At 34.9% G+C, this 24,208-nt stretch overlaps 3 protein-coding genes and 2 long non-coding RNA genes across 5 annotated transcripts; 3 read left to right on the top strand and 2 right to left on the bottom strand.

Annotated features, from left to right (window-relative positions):
- Positions 1 to 581: 581 nt before the first annotated feature.
- LOC130827109 (uncharacterized) lies at positions 582 to 8,003 on the bottom strand. Its single transcript, XR_009047164.1, has 4 exons — positions 7,827 to 8,003; positions 6,579 to 6,729; positions 6,145 to 6,183; positions 582 to 2,970 (listed from the first exon to the last, which is right to left on the bottom strand). It is a non-coding gene; the product is annotated as an uncharacterized LOC130827109 (long non-coding RNA).
- A 3,209-nt stretch (positions 8,004 to 11,212) lies between these two features.
- Positions 11,213 to 17,995, top strand: LOC130827938 (pumilio homolog 1-like). The gene is made up of 9 exons (XM_057693850.1): positions 11,213 to 12,543; positions 13,063 to 14,513; positions 14,586 to 14,727; positions 14,844 to 14,951; positions 15,557 to 15,769; positions 15,858 to 15,968; positions 16,431 to 16,625; positions 16,870 to 17,044; positions 17,464 to 17,995. The coding sequence occupies exons 1-9, from the start codon at positions 11,923 to 11,925 to the stop codon at positions 17,499 to 17,501; spliced, it is 3,054 nt and encodes a 1,017-aa protein (XP_057549833.1). The 5' UTR covers positions 11,213 to 11,922; the 3' UTR covers positions 17,502 to 17,995.
- Positions 17,996 to 19,077: 1,082 nt separating this feature from the next.
- LOC130827940 (uncharacterized) lies at positions 19,078 to 20,188 on the bottom strand. Its single transcript, XM_057693852.1, has 2 exons — positions 19,667 to 20,188; positions 19,078 to 19,453 (listed from the first exon to the last, which is right to left on the bottom strand). Exons 1-2 carry the CDS (start codon positions 20,069 to 20,071, stop codon positions 19,292 to 19,294), a joined length of 567 nt encoding a protein of 188 aa, XP_057549835.1. The 5' UTR covers positions 20,072 to 20,188; the 3' UTR covers positions 19,078 to 19,291.
- Positions 20,189 to 20,355: 167 nt separating this feature from the next.
- Positions 20,356 to 23,969, top strand: LOC130827941 (uncharacterized). Its single transcript, XR_009047257.1, has 3 exons — positions 20,356 to 20,609; positions 20,693 to 20,756; positions 23,831 to 23,969. It is a non-coding gene; the product is annotated as an uncharacterized LOC130827941 (long non-coding RNA).
- On the top strand, positions 21,072 to 22,792 carry LOC130827939 (uncharacterized). Its single transcript, XM_057693851.1, has 2 exons — positions 21,072 to 22,009; positions 22,148 to 22,792. The coding sequence occupies exons 1-2, from the start codon at positions 21,764 to 21,766 to the stop codon at positions 22,475 to 22,477; spliced, it is 576 nt and encodes a 191-aa protein (XP_057549834.1). The 5' UTR covers positions 21,072 to 21,763; the 3' UTR covers positions 22,478 to 22,792.
- Positions 23,970 to 24,208: the final 239 nt, after the last annotated feature.

Raw genomic sequence — 24,208 nt, 5'->3', positions numbered from 1 at the left:
CATCAACACAAACAAAAACCAGACCATATCCACTACGAAAATACCCAATAAACAACCTAGACCACTCCTCAATGCGTCACATAACAGAGACCGAAAACTCCAATCAACACCGAGGAGAAATAACATACCAGAGGAGGAGGATGCTGCCTATACGGACCTAAACTAGACCCACAACACCATGGTCGCCGGAGAAAGAACCCACCTGTGCTGGACTGAACCGAAAGAGGTGCACCAAGATTGGGTCCCTCAGACTCACAATCTTGCACGGAATCACTCTCGCCTTTGGAGATAGTCTATAAAATGCGGAAACACACACACACCTCACCAATATACACCCAAAAAGACACTTCTTGATTCTCAGGCCAGCCTCGTGGTCTCCCTCTTCAGGCTTCACTCACCTTTGGGTTGAATCCACGACCCTTCTCTAAGCTTCACTCGCTCTTGTGGAAAGGTTACACACTAGATTGTTCCTCAATCTAGCTTCAGAGATGTTTTATCACTCAAAGTGTTGTGACTGATTTGAAGGAAAAACGCAATATACTCAGGGGAAAAGAAGAGAGCAATCGAACAATGAAAACAGATTGATTCAATGAAAATCTGAATGAAACTCTTATTACTTCGTTAATTGTCCCTTACATCAAGCCTAGCTACCTATTTATAGCTTTCTATCATTACAACGGCTAGTTTATACACGTGCCCAATATTAGGCTTATTTTAAAAACAGAAATCAGACAAAAATGACTAAGTACTGGATGGCCTTCTTCGCAGTGGCTAGTGACTGGGGCACCTTGTGCTGGTACTCCTGGCTTCTGTGATTATTGTCAGTAGGGTCCTAGGCCCTTGATGGCTCGGTCCATGTGCCAAGATGTCATATCTTCCATGGTCACCCCTTTGAAGCTCGTGGTTAAGTCTCAGGCAACAAAGTAAGGTGGCCTGGTCGTAAGCAGACTGTTGGGCAGTGTCTTGACTGTTTGAACATGCTGTGTGGCCTTTGGTTTTCTTGCGTACCTCTTGGGTTGGAGTAGCTGGCTCGTGGTGTGGATTGTTGTTCTCAACACGTTCCAAACTTAGATGCTCAAGATTTGTTTTAAGTAGGAGCAGTAGGAATAGTAGGATCAGTGGGAACAGCTTCAGTGGGAACAACTTGTAGTTTTTCCCCTGTACTTGGGCCATATTTTGAGCAGGACGAATATGGTTCAAGAGGTACCCCACAATTTCACCCGTAGGCTGACTGGAATCCACCCGGACGCCCCTGTTGGCTGCTGAATTCTTGCCAAACCGAAACCAACTGTTCGTGCTGGCGTTTGAGAGAACCAACCTATTGGTGCTGGCCAAGCTCCGTGAAGGGCTGCAGGCTTAGGAGAGGAAGGAAGCTATCACGACCACCGGAAAAGGGGCTGTACACCGTCACTGCTGAACCAGGCAAGAAGAACCAGCCGTTGTTCCAAAAGCCTGGAACCTGCCGTAAAGAACCAGCGCAGCCGTTGCTGGACCCTACTGTAGCTGGTGCTCTGGCCGGCGTTGCTGGAGTTGTTGCTGGTCATTGTGGATGACTCATTGGTGACTGACCCAGCAAACAGGCCATCAAAACCCAAGCTAAACCCACGTTTATTGAAGAAGTATTTGAATATACCTCTGAACAACAAACGTGGTCATTTTTTGAATCGAAAGTTGATGGCTCTTTAAAATAACTTACAAGAATTTGCTAGACATCCATGTTGGACATGATTAATTAACAATTCAAGTAATCGGTTTTGGTACTTCATCTTTAAAACCTCTGCATTACTCCCAAAATTCATACCCCCTACTCCGCACGCATCTTGCAACATTGTGATAACATTATCAGTGTCATCAAACTCGTTGGAATTTTCCTTGTCACTTGGGACATTTAGTTTTTCCCCATGAAGATCCCATAAGTGTATTTCTCATATATTCCTTTCTTGAGCAAGTCTAATCTTACATCACATTTTGTTTTGAAAAATATGTTGCCACAACTATTACAAGGACACCTAATAGTACTCTCTTTGACGTCTTCACTTACATTAGAAAGGGTAAATTTTAAAAACAACCATTTACATAAAAGGAGGATGAACGATCATTTACTTTGACCAAGTCATTTCCTAAATTCAAAATGTAACAATTGATAAACATGACACCAAAGAATATTTATGAATTGTATTGTATAATTATAAAAGACATTGAATAACTTACGACAACAAGAACAAGAACTAACTGAATTTTGCAAAGTGAATAAATCAGAATAGAAGTTTGAAATTTACTAACTTTAAAGATAACTTATTACAACAAGAACACGAACAAACAAAGTGTTAATTACCTAATTACCCAACATACCAAAAGAAGAAATTTGAAGAACTAAGTTACTACAACAAGAATAAGAAGTATCTACTAACAATTGAAGAACCTACTGCAATTGAAGGTTTTGAGGATTAAATAAAATTCATTTTATTTGCTAATGTCTTTTTAATCCTTGTTGGTTATTTAATTAGTACTTATGTTGTGTTGAAATAGAAACCTACTGCAACTGAAGAACAAATAAACTGCAATTGTTCAACTCAATTGAAAAGGAGAAGAACAATAATTAAGAGAAACAAACCGAGAACAATTACTGAATTCTTTTAATGACATGGATAATTTAAGAATCAAAATCAACGAGTACTAACTACAATTACAATTGAAACAAGTACTGATTACAATTAGGCTAACAAAACCCAAACTTTCACCAAAATATCAATCCCAACACTTAAGAGGTTACATTAGTTTGGTTAATTATGAATTTCAATTCCAGCACTAAACTTAGGTTAATATCAATCACTGATTACAATTAAACAAACAAAACCAAACTTTCACTAAAATCAGGTTAAAATTTACCTTTAAAATAGGCTGCAACAACAGAGAAGAGGAGCAGAACTGAAGGCGGACGAAAGCGGAGGCGAACTATGAACAAATTAACTGCAATTGAAAAGGCAAAGAACAATAATTAAGAGAAACAAACTGAGAACAATTACTGAATTTTTTCAATGACATGGATAATTTAACAATCAAAATCAATAATGAGTACGCAAGGTTGTTAAGATTGTGATTCTACTTTGGGTTGGAAGCGGCTCACAGAACCGGATCGTAGGATCGGCTCGTAGAATCGATCGATCCTACAAATTTTGCAGAACTAAGACATTGTACTAATCTATGACTATTGTTATATCATTTTTAATGTAAAACACACTTAAACATACCAAGTACATATTAGTTGGAGATTGTATATATCATTTTCATCGTTACTTAACCATTATTGATAAAGTTTTCAACTTAGAGTCTACAAAATGCATAATACATAAGACTTAGAATTCAAAGTACAAATTTTAAAGCAATTAAAAAGCATATTTTAACTAAGAAATACTAGATGGCAGTGAGTAGTGACTGTTAACAAAATGGCTAACATTTAAAATTAAACAAAATGGCAGTGAGCAATAAAAAGATATACTTACAGAATAACTAACATTCAAAATTGAACAATAAAGCAACAACAAAAAAGACCCACGAGCATATTATAAATCAAGGGACTTGAAAATGGCGGATTTCTTCTTTGTAAGGCATCAAATAATCAAGTGACTAAAGTACTAAACAATCTGAACAAAAGATAATAACTACTAAAGGCATTTAAAAAGCTTAAAATAAAAACTCACTTAAAAACTCTGCCTAAAAAACAAAGCAATTTCAATCACTAAAACCCAACACTATTATCAATCACAATTTCAACCCCAGCACTAATATTAATCACTGAATATCAATTATTGATTACAATTAGGTTAAAATACCAATCCCAACACTAATATCAATCACTAAAATATCAATCCCAGCACTAATTTCAATCACTAAAACCCAAACTTTCACTAAAATTAGGTTGAAATTTACCTTAAAAAGAGGAGGACAGCCGGTGAGCTGAAGGCAGAGGCGAACTGAAGTAGAACGCGTGGTGGATGACAGTGGAGGAAAACTAAATTGAAGCGGAATGCGTGGTGGATAATGGTGGAGGAAGTGAATTGCAGCAGTGAATGGCGGGCATATGTTCAAGGACGTCATGTGATATGATATTAGGTTTAGTGTATTTTCAAATTTTATTAAATTATATCTCAGATATTTGGCAATGCCATTGTTGTTGCAATACATAAAACAATTTTTCGCAACGACTCGTGTTGTTGCGTTACCTAATAACGCTTTATAGCAACTACTGGTATTGTTGCAAAAAACAAATATTAATTATTTCAAAGCCCGCGCTCATTTTTGGTGGAGGGAAATGAAATTTCAGATATGGCAAACAATAAATTAATAACGAAATTCATTTTTTGCAACGACCAATATTTTTTGCAACGACTTTTTTTAAGTTGTTGCCAAAGCTTGTTGCTAAAAACTAATTTTCTTGTAGTGAATAAAAAATAAAATAAAAAAAAAATATTTTGATGTTGCTATTTTTGAGTGGAGAAAAGGCTAATACTTCCTCCTAAAATTGCTTCTAACTTAATAGAACATGAGTACTTGAAGCCAAAGTCATTTGACATCAGAAACAGTCCACCAAATGCAAGTTAGGGTTAGCATAAGAAAAAACAATGTAGAAATGTAAATCAAAGTAAGATGAAATCAAAAAGAATGAAGTATTAATTTTAAACCTAAAAATAAAATTGTAATCCACAAAACATACATTTATTCAGCCAAAGTGATTAATAACATATTGATGAATTTATTTTCCAGAGCTTCACTTATGTACATCTGAACTATGCCATGTCTAAGCAGATAAGTGAAGTGGTTAGCATGAAGATTTATGCACTAAACCAAAATTATCTTTCTTTAACAGTTGGATAGCTCTTTTTGCGTAAATGCCACGTGCATATTCATATTGCAAACACTGTCCCTGTTGAAATTACCTAAATATTGACAAGCTTTGGATAGTATGAACAACAACAAGTATCTAAAAAAGAAAGTGGACTAGTTAACGGATAAACACGAAAGCTGCTATCCTCTATAATCTTGATGTCAATCAATCCTCTTAAGTGGATTAGTTAACGGACAAACACAAAAGCTGCTATCCTAAACTAATTAAACGTTTTGTTAGGAAAGAACATCAGTATTGAACATACTTCTTCTATCAATAAACTATTTCATGGCTTCATGACAATAGCTTTTATACGAATGTGGGTAAACACTTTCCAAGGAAGGAACCATTGGGAATTTGGAATAATAAAATGAGATGGTTCATGGCTTCTTTATATGGTGAATTCTTTAATTACTCTGATTAACAGCAAGATTACAAAAGCGGCTACTATGTGGTCTCAAGGAGGCCGCTGAACGTGTTGTGGAGCACACACTTCGTGCATTTGAAATATTAATGGCATCACCACTTGGTCACAATGTTGAGTGTGAAAAGTTGTCGACGAGTTACGCATAGGTTGACAGTTGCAAAGAGTGAATTAGCTATCATATGGCTTCATGATCGGGAGACATGTACAATTAAGAATCATGCGTTTAAGGATTATGAAACGCGAATGCATACGACTTTGTCGGTCATTCAATCTTGCATTTGTGCTATGACTATGTATTCTAAAACACAACTACCTTGCAACATTTAAAGAAAATATCAAACAAAGTCTAGCTAATTCCTAATTTCTTACAATAACCATATAGTCGTTCAGCCCATGGTTTTGCAACAATACCAAGTTGAACGTATCTATGATCAATATGATATGTATCTACAACACATTTACCTCCATAGTCACTTAACTAAAATTTCATCTGGTTATACTTGACATGCCTTTAAGTTATGTTCAACCCGCACTAAAACAACTACAAATTAACAATAAACTACTACTCAAATCAACAACAGTTAATTTATTCGATTAAGCTTACAATTGTCATTTAAATAGGATTTCTAATTGCTCAAACTCTAGATATCAAGGGTGCTCTCAAAGTAAGTATACAGAGGGACAGAGGGATATAGAAATAAATCCTATTATACTTAAACATAAACAGAAATTAAACAACACAAAAAAAAAACAGCAACCAGCATGAATTAAATGTCATCAATAAACATGTTTAGTTAAAAAAACACATAAAAGAAAATAAGTGTAAGCATACCTATATTAAGTTCAGATTGAAGCTGTAGCGAAGAGTTTCCTGTAAAAATTTGTAGAAAGGGAAAACACTTATTATATCAATAAAGCACACGTATATGTTTGTATATTTAGACAAAATATGAGAAAATTAATGAGTTCCCTATGTATTTTTTAGAGTGCAAGAGCTTGTGTATGCACCGGTTGTAGGATGAAATATATGTGAAGACTTGAATTTTATAGATAATTGGAGTGGTTGTGGTCAATAACAAGTTATTGAATAAAGCTATTTTGAAGAAAGAGGCAAATCAGAAAGCCAAAAAAGTTGTTTGTGTCAAAACCATGTGCACCCTACTGTTTTGATTGTGTGAAGTAGTTTATCTAGTTATTTGCAAGGTATTGATTTTATGGATCTAAAATTCATTCTACTCTAAGGAGCACTGTGGCACTGTAGCATACCTATAATCTACTTTGTACTTGCCCCTATTAGTGGCCCAAATTTAGGCATCCCATATTGTAGAATACAATGACATCAGTTTGGAAGGAAAAATCGCACTTCATTGCTGAAGTTCTCCTTATCTCCCTAATGGGAACATCATCCGCATAAAATCTGCAATAATGGATTGGAACATATATGATAGAACATCAAAATAGTAAAGATAGGATTTACACAAAATGCTGAAATTAAACCAATTTTTGCTACTTTTTGAGTTGTACAATATATTGGAATTTAGTGAAATATGTTAAAAGACAAGGAAAATGAAAGCATTGAAAGGAACCAATTAGATGAGAGTCCATTATGCTTTCGATCCATAGTCATCAGAAGGAAACAATGTCCAGAGCGGTATCTCAAAAGAAAGCAAAATAGACCACACAAACACCATGAGAAGAACCTACTTTCAAAAGGCATGGATGGTCAATCAGACACCAGATAAATTTAATCAGACATTAATAGAAAATTTCAATAATATCTAAAATTATGCAACATACAAAAGTCCAAGAAGAAACCACTAATAAATGACTTGGAATTTCATCTATCCGCCCATGACGTTGAGAGTATTATTTCACCTCATGTATCCATATTTCATCCTCAAACAATCCAAAAGGGCAATGGTGGAGTGGTTGTACACAATCTTAACGTTTTAGTGAAGGGCTACTAAACAAGGGAAGTTTCAAGTTGCAACTAAGTCTACAAGACCCGGCACTTGCCTATCCGAATCTGATTGGTACTCAGGGGCAGATCTAATATCATAACAAATACAATAATACCTAAACATTTTGCACAAAGCAAACAAACTCAAACATCTTAAGCCATATTAAATTGTCATATTCAGCAAAATCAAACTGCTCAACAAGAGAAATACAAAACTAATACGCATATAACCCCCGAAAAAATGACAAAGTCCCGTACCACCCAGTAATGCTTATTTGAAATATCCCAACCACCCTGATAAAATCTTAAATTTTCTAAGAAAATCTGGTCTCTTGGTTCGGTTTCCAGCCAACATTAGAGGAACCTTAGAATCATAGGAGGTTGGACCTGGTGCTTGAGCTTGACCAAGAATGTAAGGAGACCGTGATTATTCAAAAATGTAAGGAAACCGTTAAAAAAAATTAAAAAATATTAAAAAAAAAAAAAAAAAAAAAAAAAAAAAAAAAAAACTAAATGGAAAAGATCAATGTAGAAGAGAGTGGCCTGGATCTTACCGTGATTATTCAAAAACCAAATGTAAAAGAGAAACTTCAATGAAATTGATGATTTGCCAGATGATTGGCCTGGAATCGGTGAAGCAAGTGCAGTTTATCAGCATGAAATTTCCCTTGTTTTGTGGACAATAAAGAAGAGCACTCAGGAATGGAAGGTGAAGGAAGCTGAATGAAACTGAGGAAGGATTAGAAATGGGAAGGTAATGAACAGGAAAATATAAACACGTGGAGCAATCTGGTTTTATTAAGGTACACGTGGCATAAGTTTAAAAGGCACTGTTTATTAGATTGGAAAATGAATATTACTCACTCTAATTCATCTTAAGTGTCCCATTTACTTTATGCACTCTATCCAATGCACTTATTCAATCCTTAATATATCGAGTTATATATAATTAAAAATTATAAAAAGTTGATATTAATAATCTTTACATGAAAACGAATTAAATAAGATCTCACATGATTATGTTTTAACTTATAGATTAATAATAAAATGCAATTTAAGAATGATAGATAAATAGTATCTCAAAAGTAAATGAGACACCTAAGGTGAATAGGAGGGAGTATAATAAGTTGCTTGTTTTTTATAGTTGATAGTTAATAATTAATAGTTGATAGTTAATAATTAATAGTTGATAGATAATAAATAGATAATAGATTATTATAGAACTAAACAAATAAGAAACTAAACTTAATGTCAACTAAAATAATAACGCTAAATGTTTAGTAGTTCCACATTAACTAATTTGAATGTTGAAATTACTAGCAAATATTAATGATAATAAGGGTAAATTGTTAATAAACTAACATTTACTTAATTCGCTGGAAATAAATTTACTTATTATTTATTTTTAAATAAAGCCATCTATTTGGTATATTTATTAAAAAATAAAAAGCCTATTGTTTATACCGATTTTCAAAGTTTCTTTATAAGTGAAAAATTAAGGATAAACAACGGTTGAGTTTATTCTCATCAATTATACCGAATAGCTGGAATTTTTCAAAAATACTCTCTCCGTTCCTTAAAGAAGTTCTCATTTGCCATTTTTGGGTGTTCCGTTTGTTGTTCCCACAAAGAATATTTCTATTTATATGACATATTTTGGACAAAACTAACCTTGTCCATTTTCATTTAAATATTATAATAATACTTTTGGTCTTCACATGTTTCCATTAACTTCATTTTAACACTTTCAAATTCTTTATAATCTCCATATGTTTCCCACTAACTTTATAAAGACATTTTTTATCAATTGTAGTCCCCATATATTTTCCATTAGCCTTCTTTTAATATTTTTATATTGTTTATGATTCTTTCTTTTTCTTCATCAAATTTATTATTCAATAAAATAATAAATCGACTATGTACAAAATTTTATTTTTCTTAATTCGCGTGACTTTGTGAGAACTTCATTAAGAAACTGAATAATAATAATAATAATAATAATAATAATAATAATAATAATAATAATAATTAATAAATAAAAAAATAAAATTGGGCAAGGCTGCAACCCCCCCCCCCCCTGGAAGGTGAACCGGGCAAGGAAAGTTTGGTCAAGGCATGCTCTCCCCAAGACTCGATTCATCCTATGGCTCGCATTCCTTAATAAACTCAAGACCAAAGACCGCTTTTTCAAGCTGGGAGTAACCCCAAATGTGTCTTGTCCACTTTGTGGTGATGAAAAAGAATCCATTGACCATTTGTTCTTTGCGTGCAGATTTAGTAAAACTTGTGTAGATGTGGTTCTAACATGACTTGGGTCTAATGCTCGAATATCTTCGTTGAGTAATTTAGTTGAAAAAAAATGGAGAATGTCCTCAACCAAGTTTTTTGCACCGCCCTGAACTGCTTAATATCCAGATATGGCAAACCTGAAATAAAGCGATTTAGCAAGCAAAAGTTAAGTCCATTGAAATTGTTTTGAAGACTATTAAGCACGAAGTGAAGGCCCGCTCCACTACTATCTGAGTCAAAGAAGACGATAGAGATACTAGCTGGATGTATAGGACCATATATGATGTATAGTTTTGGTTTTTTTTCTTTTTCTTTTTTTTAGGAGACTCCTATGGCTTCCTACATTCTTTTTGAGACCTACACTCTATCTTTTATGCACATGAAGAATGCTGGTAGGAAACCCTTCCGAGAAGGTGTGCGTATCTAGCAATATGATGCAGTTAATAGAAGTCAGTTGTGTCTATCTAGGCTTGTCACTTGTACATGTTTGCGTTTTTAATAGAATTTCTTTCTTCTTCCAAAATAATAATAATAATAACAATAATAATAATAATAATAATAATAATAATAATAATAATAATAATAATAATAATAATAATGTACACCTATTAATATTTACTACTACTATAAAAATAACCAAAACTTGGACGAGACCATCTCAAATTGTGACCAAGAGTGGGCCGGCCCAATTCGTGAGTGTAACAACATCACGCGTTTTCTCTTGTTTTTTCATTTTCTGGGCACTTATCAATTTTGATCTTTACGGTATCAATTTTGACCTTAAAGGTATCAATTTCAACGTAGAGAAACTTAAACATATCAATTAAAGTAAAAAATTTCCATTTGAACCCGTAAGTGATCATTTTTAATATTAAATTGATCAATTTCTACCTAAATATGGTTCTGTTTCACAATTTTAGAACGAAGTTATATAAAATGGTATTATACTATAATTCTATGGATGAATTTCAAACAACAAATGAAGGGTCAATAAACCTATCAATAATAGTGTTAAAACTATTAACCTATTACATTTGAACTAAATGCTATACAATATATCTATACAATTTGAATACTTATTTTTAAAACGATAATTGAATATTAGAAGTTCCATTAGAATCATCGTGTTGCATTGAATAAAAATACTTGTATTGTGCAATGTTTTAACACTATTATTAATAGTGTTATTGACCATTTATTTGTTGTTTAAAGTTCATCCATAGAATGATAAAATAATACCATTTTATTAACTTCGTTTCAGATTGTGAAATAAAACAATATTTAGGTAGAAATTCATCAATTTAACGTCAAAATTGATCAAAAATAGGCCAAAATTGAAAATTTTATGTTAATTGATGTGTTTAAAGTTTTTAAGTTGAAATTGATACATTTAAGTTAAAATGAATACATTTAAGGTCAAAATTGACACCTTTAAGATTAAAATTGAAAAATGCCCAGAAAATGAAAAAAACAAGAGAAAGCATATGAGGTTGATACACGCATGAATTGGACTGGCTCAAATTGACGGTCTCATTATGAGGCCGTCTCGTTTAAGACCAGCTATAAAAAGAATGCTATTACCTAAAAAAATAAAAAAATAAAAAGTTATTATCAAAAAGCAAGTCAGGTAAACCTTATTTTTTTTCAGTTTGATGAGACTCATTTTCTCTCCCCTCTAATTTTTATTTTATTTTTTAATTCACACACAAAAAAAGTCCACAAATCAACATTACAAAAACCCTAAACAAAGGTTCTTGCAATAAGAAGGGAACTGATGGTAAGAACAAAAGAAACCCTTTCGATAAATAGCCGCCGGAATTGATCTCAACCGTTGAATAATTCATCTCCGATCTTCTAGAACCTAATTTTCTCTGTCCTAAATTCCCAAAAAAATATCATTCTGTTAAAGAAAATTTTGATTTATTGCTGAGATGGGTTTTGATTAAATGTAAGAGAAATCTTGAGAAATGGAGTTTGCTGTTGCTTGATCATCATCCGATCATCAAACTCAGATAATCATTTCTATCACCCATCTTTTCCTTTGTTGATTTTTAATTAACTTTGTAGTTAAACTTAAATTAAAAAGATTGGTTCTTGATCAATTATAGTAATAACTTACTTTTATGTTTTTTCGTTGTTCATGGAATTAAATAGCTGTATTAAAGCTTCTTTAGGTGTAAATAATTTATATTAAAGTTTTAAGCTTTGATATGATATAGGGGTTTTTGAAAGTTTTGGGCTTTCATATGATATAAGGGTTTTAGAAAGTTTTGAGCTTTGATATGATATAGGGGTATCAGGGTATCTAGGGTTTGTGGGTTTGGTTTAATTTCAGGGTTTACTGTGTTGTAGAGTGTGACAATGTTATCTGAAATGGGAAGGAGACAAATGATAGGTGGAGAAAACGAGGGGTCTTTTGCGGATGAATTAGAGAAGTTGCTCCGTGAGCAGAGGCGCCAGCAAGAGCCAGCCGATGACCGCGAGCGTGAGCTTAATATTTACAGGAGTGGTTCAGCCCCTCCGACTGTGGAGGGGTCGTTGAGCGCAGTAGGGGGGCTTTTTGGGAACACTGATGCTTTTACTGAATTTGCCAAGAGTAAGAATAATGGCAATGGTGCAATGTCTGAGGAGGAGCTAAGGTCTGATCCTGCTTATTTGTCGTATTATTATTCGAACGTTAACTTGAATCCTAGATTGCCTCCGCCACTTTTATCGAAGGAGGATTGGAGGTTTGCACAAAGGTTGCAAGGTGGGAGCTCTGTGTTAGGCGGAATTGGGGATAAGAGGAAAGGGACTAAGGCTGAGAATGGACCTGGTAGGTCTCCTTATTTGATGCCTCCGGGGTTTAGTTCGAAGAAAGATGAGAGGGAGGTTGAGCCGGACAAGGTTCAGGGGTCAGCTGATTGGGGTAAGGATGGACTGCCTGGCCTGCCGGGTATTGGACTTGGCACTAAGCAGAAGAGTCTGGCTGAAATTTTTCAGGTATATGTTGCTGGTTATGTGTTGTGTTTGATTCTTGTTTATTGCACTTCTTTCACTTATTGGGGCTTCACTATCTCTTTGTAGTTGGCGTCTGACATTTCATGATTAGATTAAAGCTTGACATGATGTTTTATTTCAGTGTGTTTTGGATGATCAGTTTACGCTTTGATCTTCTTAGTCGTCTTAATTTTAAGAGGTTCTTTTTGTGAGTTCTGTGCTTGCACTCCGATTTAAGTGTGAACTGTAGCGAACTTTATTTGTGTTGTTGGTAGCTGATTGTTACTGGCCTTGTTTGTTATTGAACAGAGTTGCACTGGAACTAAGCTTTTGGTTCAGTATTTGCTATTAGATAGTCACTCCTTTGTGCTTTACATTTTTCAGTTTGTTTAGTTGGTAGTTAAATTATTCATGATCTTTAGATATCAATGCCTTCTATAACTCCTATGTTTAAGTTATTATTCTTGGTCTAATTTAACAGCTAACTTATTTGTTTATTAATTTTTCAATTTATCATGACAGAATGATTTAGGTCGTTCTAATCCTCCCTCAAGACATCCCTCTCGGCCTGCCAGCCGCAACGCTTTTGATGAAAGTGTTGATACAATGGCGTCAGCTGAAGCTGAACTAGCTATGTTGCGGCGAGAAGGTTCGAATATTCAGGGTTCTTCTGCCTCCCAGAATGTTGCCTCACCTGCTTCATATTCCTATGCTGCTGCATTGGGTTCATCTTTGTCAAGAAGCACTACACCTGATCCTCAACATATTGCTAGGGCTCCGAGTCCTTGCCCTACTCCTATTGGGGAAGGCAGGGCAGGAGCACCAAAAAAGAGTGCGGCTGGTCCAAGCTCATTCAATGGACTCTCATCGGGAAAGAACGATTCTTCTGATCTGGTGGCTGCTTTATCGGGCATGAATCTCAAGACAAATGGTAATCTTGACAATGGAGATCATTTGCAATCACAGATTGAGCAAGACAGTTCTGATCCCCATAACTACTTATTTAATATGCCTAGTGGTCATGAACACGTTAAGCAACATTCATATATGAAGAAGTCTGAATCAAGTCATTTGCATATGCCTTCTGCTGCTCATTCAGCTGCTAGAAGCAACATGGGTGGCTCCGATCTGAGGAGCCCCCAGGTTGAGCGTCCAAAATCTGGTTTCAGCTCTGGTGTTCCATATTCTAAGGGAATGTCTCCATCCTCTATTAATGGAACTGGTTTGTCCCCTAATTATACCCATTTAGATGGAACTAGCGCATCTTATGCAAATTATGGCTTGGGTGGATTTTCCTTGAACTCAACTGTGCCATCTATGATGGGAAGCCAGCTTAATAACTTCAATTTGCCTCCATTGCTGGAAAATGTTGCTGCTTCAGCTATGGGAGTCCATGGGCTTGATTCAAGAGTTCTGGCAGGCGGTTTACCTTCTGGACAGAATTTAATACCTTCTCCAGAATCTGGTCGGTTTGCAAATCAAATTTCAGGAAATGCTCTGCAGCCTTCTCTTACTGATGCAATGTATCTTCAGTATCTTAGATCAGCTGAGTATGCACAGACGGCTGCTTTGAATGACCCTTCCCATGAGAATTACTACATGGAGATGATCCAAAAGGCTTATATGGGATTGTCACCCCAGAAATCACAATTTGGTGCTTCATTGGGAAACAAATCCAGTGGTTCTAATCATGGTTACTATGGGAATCATGCATTTGGGGTTGGCATGGGATATCCTGGAAGTCCATTGACGAGTCCTGTGATTCCAAATTCACCTGGTGGGCCAGGTAGCCCATTAAGGCACAATGAGTTAAACATGCGTTACCCTTCTTCAATAAGAAACTTGGGGGGTGGTGTCATGGGACCTTGGCACATGGATGGCAATTTCGGATCGTCATTGTTAGAGGAGTTCAAAAGTAATAAGACAAAATGTTTTGAGCTTTCGGAAATTGCCGGCCACGTTTTTGAATTCAGGTATGTGATTGAGTTGCCCTTTGGGTGCAAGTTCCTGGTTTTGATTTCTAATTTATTGTCCTGCTTAAACAGTGGGGATCAGTATGGGAGTCGTTTCATCCAACAAAAACTTGAAACTGCTACCAAAGAAGAGAAAATTATTGTTTTTGATGAAATTATACCTCGAGCTCTTGCACTGATGACTGATGTATTTGGGAATTACGTAATTCAGAAGGTAATGACCACTTTTCTTATTCCGTCCTTGTCTGGAGCATATAAACTGATTGATTATTAATATCTTCAGGCACTAATTTCTCTGTGTTAATGTATATAATTTGGTGTTACTGCCAGTTTTTTGAGCATGGGTTGGATACTCAAAGAAGAGAACTTGCTAGCAAGCTTGATGGTCATGTGTTGAACCTTAGCCTGCAAATGTACGGCTGTCGTGTTATCCAAAAGGTACTCTTGACTAAGTCGTGATCCATAAATTCTTATTAGCTGTTATATTTAAGTGCTAAATTCTATTACATGCAAACATTTCTTATTCTATGCGAGATATTCCTTGATCATTTATTTTAAATTTTCGAATGACTTGGTACCTGTCACTGAGTTGTGCTTTATTCCCTTTATTGTTTTTTAGTGCTAAGGTATAGAATCTGTTTCTTGTAATGATATTGCTTCTTTTAATTGTTTATTTTTCTGTGTAAGGCATGAGTCATAGTCGTAGTTGCAATTGCTGCATTTTGGTTCTTATGAAACTGTAATACATTCCCTTTTTTTTGTTCACTGTTTCTTTAAATTGTGGGATGAATCATAAAGAAAGCAATATTTTTGCTTTAGTAAACTAGAAGATGTATTCAAAAAGTGGAGTATCAACCAAAAAAAACTAACGCCTAACGCTTCAAAATAGAAAGGTGGAAGAATGAAAAACTGAGGGATTATTTGCTAAGATTTCACTTTTCTAAGTTTGTTCCTTGGCACTTGCTTCACTATGACTTGTTTGTCTCATGTGTTTCCGGAGAATTGTGTAATTGGTATTTTTTCTAATCTGTTCGAGCTGACAGGCTATTGAAGTAGTTGATCTGGATCAGAAGATCAAAATGGTTCAAGAGCTTGATGGTAGTATAATGCGATGTGTGCGTGATCAAAATGGGAACCATGTCATTCAGAAATGCATTGAATGTGTCCCTGAAGAGCATATTCAGTTTATAGTTGAATCATTTTTTGATCAAGTTGTTACTCTTTCAACTCATCCTTATGGATGTCGTGTGATTCAGGTTAATTGGCTGGTTGCTGTAGTCGCACATGCTTGATTTAGTATTATGAATCAACTTTATATCCCTAATTTTTTTTTGCTGGTTATAGAGAGTTCTGGAGCACTGCAAAGACCCACAGACTCAGTGCAAAGTTATGGATGAGATTCTGGGTTCAGTTAGTATGTTGGCACAGGATCAGTATGGAAATTATGTCGTTCAGGTGTGTCATCATCACAATTTATCTGTACTTGGGGTGTTTGACTGTTCTCAGGTTTAAATTCTCAAAATCATAACCATTTCTTTGAGCTATATTCAATGTTTAGAGAGCCATTTTGGAAACCTTTTTGTAAATAAAACTTGTAATTCCTGCTATTTGATGCCTATTTTTGCTTGTTTTTAGTAAGACTAGTAAACTAGAGATGTGGGTTTTTATTTTTTAGCCTGTTTAAATTTAGATGCGTGTTTGAAATGTTGAGTCAGTCGCTGAAAATAATGAAAGAGGAAATGGGGAACAAAGGAATAGCGTGTAGGGTGCAGTTGCATTTGTTGTTTGTGGTTTGTAATCGTGGTACTTTTTCTAGAGTTATGTGTTCCAAACCGTTTGATGTTTAGTTGATTATTCATTTTTTGTTAATGGAACTCTTCTCTAACATGGAGAATCGCTTGTAACTTCTGTGAGCAGCATGTCCTGGAACATGGGAAGCCACATGAGCGGACACAAATTATCAGGGAGTTGGCCGGGAAGATAGTTCAAATGAGCCAGCAGAAGTTTGCTTCCAATGTTGTTGAAAAATGTCTGTGTTTTGGCAATGCAGAAGAACGAGAAATTCTGGTAAATGAGATGCTTGGCACTACTGATGAAAATGAGCCTCTTCAGGTTTGTCAAATTAGTATTGGTCTCTCCTTTCATTATAATGTGGAATACATCGTTTCTTAAATTGTGCTTTTATGTGCCTCACTGCTTGATTTCTACTTGGCAACTCTTTGATGTAAACATTAATTTGTTTGCAAATTGGTGTCATTTTCCTATAAATAGGACGATACCTTTACTTGTAAATTCGCTTTGCAACAGTCGTGCATATATAATATTTCTGAAGATATTTTCTTATTTGCTATTTTAGGCGATGATGAAGGACCAATTTGCTAATTATGTCGTACAGAAGGTGTTGGAAACTTGCAGTGATCAGCAAAGAGAGCATATTTTGTCCCGAATTAAGGTTCATTTAAATGCATTGAAGAAATACACTTATGGGAAACATATTGTTGCACGTGTGGAAAAGCTTGTTGCTGCAGGAGGTATTAATTCAGTGTCCATTTTCATATTACATTTTCTCTCTGGAATTCTATGCACAGTTTCCACTCTTTGCTTTTCCTTTTTTAACTAACTTTTAATTATTAATATCAACCTTTTCTTCTAAATACATTATTAAAGAGTTTGTGAATTGTTCTATTATTTTATCAACGTTTAGTCGTGAAATATTGGTTAGCGGCTGTTGACTGTTGTGGTTGGGCATGTGGGATTTTCGGGCTAGCTTGCAGGCCTATTTTAAGACGGATGTAGGCCTGCACGCCATGGTTTTGCTCCAACCCTGTAGCCTGACCCAGGTTTGACCATATATAGTGCAACTAGATGGTTACAATATACTAGCGATGATATTAGCGTGTATTTCATTGTGATGTTCTGAAGTTGCAAATTGCTGTCCGTTTGTTTGCAGAAAGGAGAATTGCTGGGCAGACTCCACAGCCTGCATAGGTGGGATAGGAAATCAGAGTTTGTACAGCTGACAGAAGCCAGTACGCTTCATCATTTTCCAGCTTTTTAAATTTTCGTTTAAGATCTAGAGTTATTGCTCCGCCAGTCCTTTCGAGAAGGACTAGGTTAGGGAGCCCAGGAATAAAAGGTTGTTGCTTTTGTACTTGGGAAAATTGTACATTTTGTAGTTTTAAGGCTATACATAGAATGAAAAGAGCTATGCTGCAGATGTGGAATATATATAATGTTTGTGCTCCTGCAGAGTTTTTTTATTAGAAAATACTTGTATGAGCATACAGGGCTGTAAAAAGGATATGATGGTGAAGGGTAGGCTTTTTCTCTAGTGAAAATCGTTTCGTGACTGTACAAATTTGATCATGTCGAGATCTGTTGATGTCCTAGGAAGCTCGGATTTTCTTTTGTATGGTATCTTTGGATTCATGTTTTTATCTATTTCCCAGAAAATTAAGAAAAGAAAGAAGGAAAAACTACAATCTTGTTCATCTACCTCTTCTGTTATTATCTTAAGTAGAGTATTATATTATGCTCTCTATGTCCATTTTAATTTGTTTTATCAAGTACATAAATTCTCACTTCAATTTTTGAGCTATAGTAAACGCGGATTTTTTGTGTTTTACTGTGAAGAAATGATCTCAAGGAACAAAATATTTCAGTTTCCATTGTGAAAAGAGGTTGCAATCACTGTCTCTTTGAAAATAATACTCCAACACCACTTAGCACAAACTTGTAGTGTGCCATTTTGGAATGCGCTACATGATTCGCATTTGAGCAAACTGCTGTTAGTTTGATTCATTTGTCATATACTGAAGCTTACAGTTTCAATTTATGAACAAATGATCTTCAATGCCATCAGCTAAAACGACTTTCTGCATTGTGCGTTGGGTGTCTGCCTAATGTTTGTGCCCCCATCTCCCATCTATGGATTGTGAAGACTGATTTATCAACCCAAGCAATTGATTGCTTGAATCCATTAAAAAATTAATATTAATAATTCAACCTTTTATTCATTTACAGTGAATAATTTTAACTTTGAATTATTTTTTAATAAACTAACCGTCACTTTTAGTTTGCTGTCAGCATATCAATAGGGCATGCTGATAGCAAATTAAGGACAAAGGTTGAATTCTTATAAAATAAAAGACTATACTGATAGCAAATTAAGGACAAATGTTAGATTATTAAAAAATAATCCAAAAGTGTATTCACTAGAGATGGATAAAATATTGAATTACTAATATCAATTTTTAGTAGATTTAATTAATTACTGTTAGTACTAACACAAATATTTATATCCATATACTTCGTTCATTTCATAATACTTGTTATTGAATATGACATGTTATGTGGAAAAATGTCACTATCAATAGCAAGTACTATGGAACGGATTGTAATGTCAAGCTCGGTATAGATCCTTCATTTATACTTGGAGCTACTTAACAAAGGATATCAAAAATCGAAATTCTTTTATCCTGTTGCATCAACCAAGTGGGTAGAAAATGGAAATGCAATTAGATTAGATTGAGTGAGTCTCAGCCTCTCAGGTCAACAATATCTGTTCAGCTCAACAAAGATAAACAATATTTAAGTATTACCCATGTAATTGTAAGATCAATCTTCAGATCTAGTCTGCCAAAAGAATTTACTGTTCTAATCATCAGATCATGAACATTTGGGGGAATCAATTTTTTAAAGAAACCCACTAATTTACCAAGTTTTGAGAACAGTAATTGACTAGCAATGAACAATACTTCAAATTCCCAAAATTTTTTCTAATCATCTTCTTCTACAACCTTCTGACCAAAACCTCTAGGACCTGATCTAGATCTTACTTTAACCTTCTTCCCACTTTTCTTCTTTTTAGCTTCTTCTTCTTTCTCAAACTTCTCTTTCTCTCTTTTTTGCAGAAAATCTGTCACTGCAATGTATACAACCTGTTCACACCATTACAACAAAACATCATTAAAAAATAGTTTAATATAGACTGTATTATAGAATCTTTTCTATAAGGGTCAATCGGAAAATGTTTGTTAATAACTAACAAGATTGTGTACGACGGAAGGCCAAACCCTAGTTATTCAGTGGCATCCGGGCAATGAAATGTTGTTTGAATAATAATTACTGAATTTAGCAAGAAATGAAGTTACCCCAATAGTGAGAACAGAAAGGGCAACAAAAGCAATGAACAAAAGGACTGAAATGACAGTAGAAGTGATATCATTTCCAGAAGTCGCAGCACTATCCACAATTTGCTGGGCAGTTTCAGATGGAATTACAGCAGCATCTTCAGAAGAAGTAGCTGAAATCCTCAAATTTCTGCGATTTTTAGTATAAAGATTGTATTTTTGAGATGGGTTACGGTGAAAATCAATGGGTTTTAGTTTGGATAAGTTGAGAATTGAAATGAGTGGTTGATATGATGATATGTTGTTGGTATGATAATGATACTGATTGAAGACAGTTCTAGACTTTTGGGAGGAAAATAAGATGTTTGTACTGTGAACGAGAGGTGTTGATAGAGAAAATAGAGATGATGTTGTAGAAATAGCCATGATTCATTTAAAGATCTTCTTAACTTAGGTTTGGACACATGAAAGAGGAAGGAGGTATTATTTTTTGGTGAAGCTAGAAGATGGGGAAAAGAGGAAACAAATCCTAGTTGGCCTATTCTAGTATTTTTGGAAAACTGAAATAAAATAAGCTTTTTTTATTTTAAAAAAATCTTAAACTAAGTTACGGATAAAAATAATTCTCAAATTAAACATTAAGGAAAAAATATTGACTCAGGCATCAATATGGGGCCCATTAAATAAGCCTATACATTGGGTTTTAGAAACGTTTTTCCTTTTTAAGTGAAAATATTGTCTTGGACAACAATTTCTATGTCCTAAATTCTACATTTATCTTCTTCTTTGAAATCATCCTCATTTCACTTATCCTTTTCCTTCCATTAATGAAATTTCTAAGCCATTTTCGCCCATTAAACAATCTAATTGCCTATAATATCTTCCTATTCCTTTTCTATTTTCTTCTTTATTGTTCAAATTGTTACCCATTTTTAGTATTTTATGTTCAATTTCGCGGTTAAAGGTAATGTATTATTCAACTTTTTGTTTAAAGTTGATGATTTAGGATTTTAAATTTTTTAATAATATGATTTTTTTTTTGTGCAGGGCATATAATTATTCACTCTTTGCTTTATTGTTAATATTAATATCTATATTTGGCTTAGTTGAGGTAATTATTGAATTTTTCATTATAATTATATTACATGTTTATTGAATATTATTGAATTTAACAGTATTGAGTTTTATTGAAATTTTCATTATTACTATTATTATTATTATTATTGTTGTTGTTGTTGTTGTTGTTGTTGTTGTTGTTATTATTATTATTATTATTATTATTATTATTATTTTTATTATTATTATTATTATTATTTTGGTGTATATTATTATCATTGTTGATATTGTTGATTACTTGTGATATACTGAAATTATTGAAACTGTCAATTACTTGGGATATGTTGATTGTTATTATTAGTTGATTATTATCATTAGTTATTTTATAGTATTCTTTTTAGTTATGTTTCGGTATGTATTAGTTATTAAATTTGCAAAATATGTTGATTATTAAATTAGTTGTCAAAATAATTAATTAGTTGTCAAATTATGTTAGCTTATTATTAGCAAAGTATAATGAATTAGCAAAGTATGTATTATTTATTAAAGTCGTTAAGTTAGTTGATTTTTGAAAATCGATCATAATGAAAATTGAACAAACAGGATAGAGAACCTTGGTCCTATAAACTCTTTAGCGTTATTTTCACAACATTCCCATCATTAGCATTTTATATGGACCGACCTACTTGATGCAACCATCACACAACTTTATGTTGCTATACTCACGGATTTACCGGTGAGTGGAAGGGCAGTCATCGATCCTAGTCCAAGCCACACTAGAGAGCAGATACAGAGGATGTTTGGGTACTACCACTTGACGAAGCGATACCTGGGTCATCATCATCATCATCATCCTACCTAGTGTATCCCGCTCATAGAAAAACTATGGACAGGGTCTGGGGAGGGAAGGACGGCGGCAACTCATACCCATAAAGGAGAGCGCGACAAAAGGATTCCCCGACTCGAGAAAGATAAGGAGACGTAGTTACACGAGAAAAATACCTGGGTCTTTGGTGAATTAGATGTGGTTACTTCACACCTTTGTTCATTCACCAACACCTAATGCTGATGATGCAGTTTTGGAGTGTTATGTGCACATTTATTGTTGGTTACTTATTTCGAGCTATTTGTTTGTTGACATTTTCGGAAACGAGATGCAAAGAAATTTTTTTAGAGCTCCTTTACCGAGACTGGAATGATATCACATATGCCGCACTTACTTTCCAATACAAACATTTATATCGAGCTGCTTCGATCAAGAAAGGGAAAGCATCCAATGACTTTGTGTGTCCACTGGTCATTCTACAGGTATTTGATGTGCTCATTTATAGAGCACACTTATCTCCTCATTTTAGTGTCAAGTCTCGCATTTTAGAATGGTTTTCACACACTTTACGCATGATTTTACCTAGTTCTTGTCTCCATGGTGTTTTGAGGTAACTTCAGGTATTTTCGGAGATTTCAAGGTATTTTACGTTGTGTACGAGACTTAGATACTTTGATCGAAGATTAAACACGCGTACCGAAGCTTTCCCAAGCATTCTAAGTCTTCCTCAAGGTCCCCGCAAAGTCCGGAAGGCATCGAAAGCTTCAAAAGACGAAAATGGGCCAAGGAGAACAAGGATTCGACCGAATCCAAATACCATTCGGTCGAATGGAGCTAGATTCGGGCGAATGGACCTAAAACTCCAAGGAAACGTGCTCAGACTTGCTGGAAACCCTGAATGGATCCCTATTCGGTCGAATGGGTGCCCATTCGGGCGAATGGTCCTTTAATTCGGTCGAATGGACCCCCCAGACTGCGCGATTTCTTTTCTTCGCAAACCAAACTCCGAGGGCTTTTAGGGAATTTTACCCCTTTTGTTCCTCAGCTTATAAATACCCCTCATTTCTGTAAAAAAGGGGGATGCCTAGTATGGGTGCCTTTGTGCCTCACTCTAGAACATCATTCTTTTATTGCTTTTCTTTACTTTTTGCCCTAGTGTAGATTTATTGTTCTTCATTTATGCCTTCATCTACTTTCATGTCACTTCATTTATGTAAGTTTATTTCTTTAATGCTTTGATGTCTTTATTACTTTCCTCTATTGCTTTCTTCTATTACTTTCCTTTAATGCTTTCATTTAATACTTTCTTAGTTTAGATTTAATGCTTTCATGTTCTTCAATTCCTTTAATGCTTTTCTTGTTTATTGCGTTTATCTCTAGTATGTTAGAGTAGTTTCTTTAGGGGTTTTAGGTTAGAGAAACCCTAGGTTTGGTCTTGTCTTTAATGTTTAGGATTAGGGTTGAGGTTGATGATGATTGTTGATAGATATTCAATTCGAGTCTTGTCCTGCCACTCCTAGAGAGACATAGGGCGATTATAGGTCGTTCGTGTGGCTTATAGAGTCACCAACTTCCTCTCGATATCAGAGTGTCTTGATTGATTATCGTTCGAACTCCTTTGACCTAGCTTATCTTTATTTCCAATAGACCATCCTAGGGTGGACGTAGTCTACTCCCCGCTTGTCTTTCATTGTTGAGTTTTCCTTTTTATTCTTGTTATTAGTTAAGTTCACCCACCAATCAACCTTCCATATAACCTTCCCACACCAAGTCTTTAGTCTAGCATCCCTTGTCCTTGTGGTTCGACCCCCGACTTACCATTACACTCGTTGTAGTAGAATCAAGGTGATTATAAATATTGTTTGTATAACTAGTTTTTAGTATTAACGACGTGCTAGAAGCTGGTTATCAGTATTCAGAACCTTACTTTTTGCGTTCCTACTACCCTAACTCGACGACGCAAAGGAAATGACGGACAACCTATCCTTTTCTGTGTTGAGCCGGTGGATTCTCTAGAGCACGAGCCATATGGATCGAGATGGATCGTGCCTTGATTAACACTTCTCAAACCTCAAGAGTTGTACATCCCTTATGCAATTTACTTGATTGCATGATTAGTGAGCAGATACTTTGATTGCTTTTCAATTCACAATTATTTATTTCGTTCCACAATGTAATTATTTAATTGTTTTATGTCTTAGATATGAGATCCATATCTCGTAGAAAAGGGTAACGATGATGAGTGGCATGTACGAACGCCTATGATTTTCTTTGACGTGGTTGAATAACACTACCTTGAACAGGTCATGCGGCATTATGGTTTGCGCCAAACGATGCTTAACCTACCAGAGACATGATTTGGATCGTAGGGGAAAGGCTACCATGAACTGGGATGCGTATCATCGGGAATCCATCGAGGGGTGGGAGGGATGTGAAGATTACGTAGTTCCCATGAAGGAGATTGATGAACCGATGGAGTACCACAATGACTATCTCATTTTGTATTGTGGTACTGGTATCACCTGACGATTCATCAGCTAACGATATTAAGTAAAGGGACCACTCCTTTTGAACAACACTTTGTCTGGGGTGCAATTACATGTCATGTTGAGTCATTTTTTTTATTTTAATATATTTAATATTTAACCTAATTTGTACTTGAAATTTTTTTTTGTAGACGC

Source organism: Amaranthus tricolor, chromosome 11 (genome assembly GCF_026212465.1).
Source record: "Amaranthus tricolor cultivar Red isolate AtriRed21 chromosome 11, ASM2621246v1, whole genome shotgun sequence".
In the NCBI taxonomy this organism is placed as follows: Eukaryota; Viridiplantae; Streptophyta; class Magnoliopsida; order Caryophyllales; family Amaranthaceae; genus Amaranthus; species Amaranthus tricolor.
This window is presented reverse-complemented; position numbering and strand designations above follow the sequence as displayed.

Bases quoted from the DNA above. Each gene is read 5' to 3' on its own strand.
- LOC130827938 (XM_057693850.1), top strand. From the start codon at position 11,923: ATGTTATCTGAAATGGGAAGGAGACAAATGATAGGTGGAGAAAACGAG. The intron at 12,544-13,062 runs GTATATGTTGCT...TTATCATGACAG, and splicing joins GTCTGGCTGAAATTTTTCAG to AATGATTTAGGTCGTTCTAA. The intron at 14,952-15,556 runs GTACTCTTGACT...TCGAGCTGACAG, and splicing joins GCTGTCGTGTTATCCAAAAG to GCTATTGAAGTAGTTGATCT.
- LOC130827940 (XM_057693852.1), bottom strand. From the start codon at position 20,071: ATGGCTATTTCTACAACATCATCTCTATTTTCTCTATCAACACCTCTC. The intron at 19,454-19,666 runs GTAACTTCATTT...TGGTGTGAACAG, and splicing joins TTTCTGTTCTCACTATTGGG to GTTGTATACATTGCAGTGAC.
- LOC130827939 (XM_057693851.1), top strand. From the start codon at position 21,764: ATGCTGATGATGCAGTTTTGGAGTGTTATGTGCACATTTATTGTTGGT. The intron at 22,010-22,147 runs GTATTTGATGTG...AGGTAACTTCAG, and splicing joins GTCCACTGGTCATTCTACAG to GTATTTTCGGAGATTTCAAG.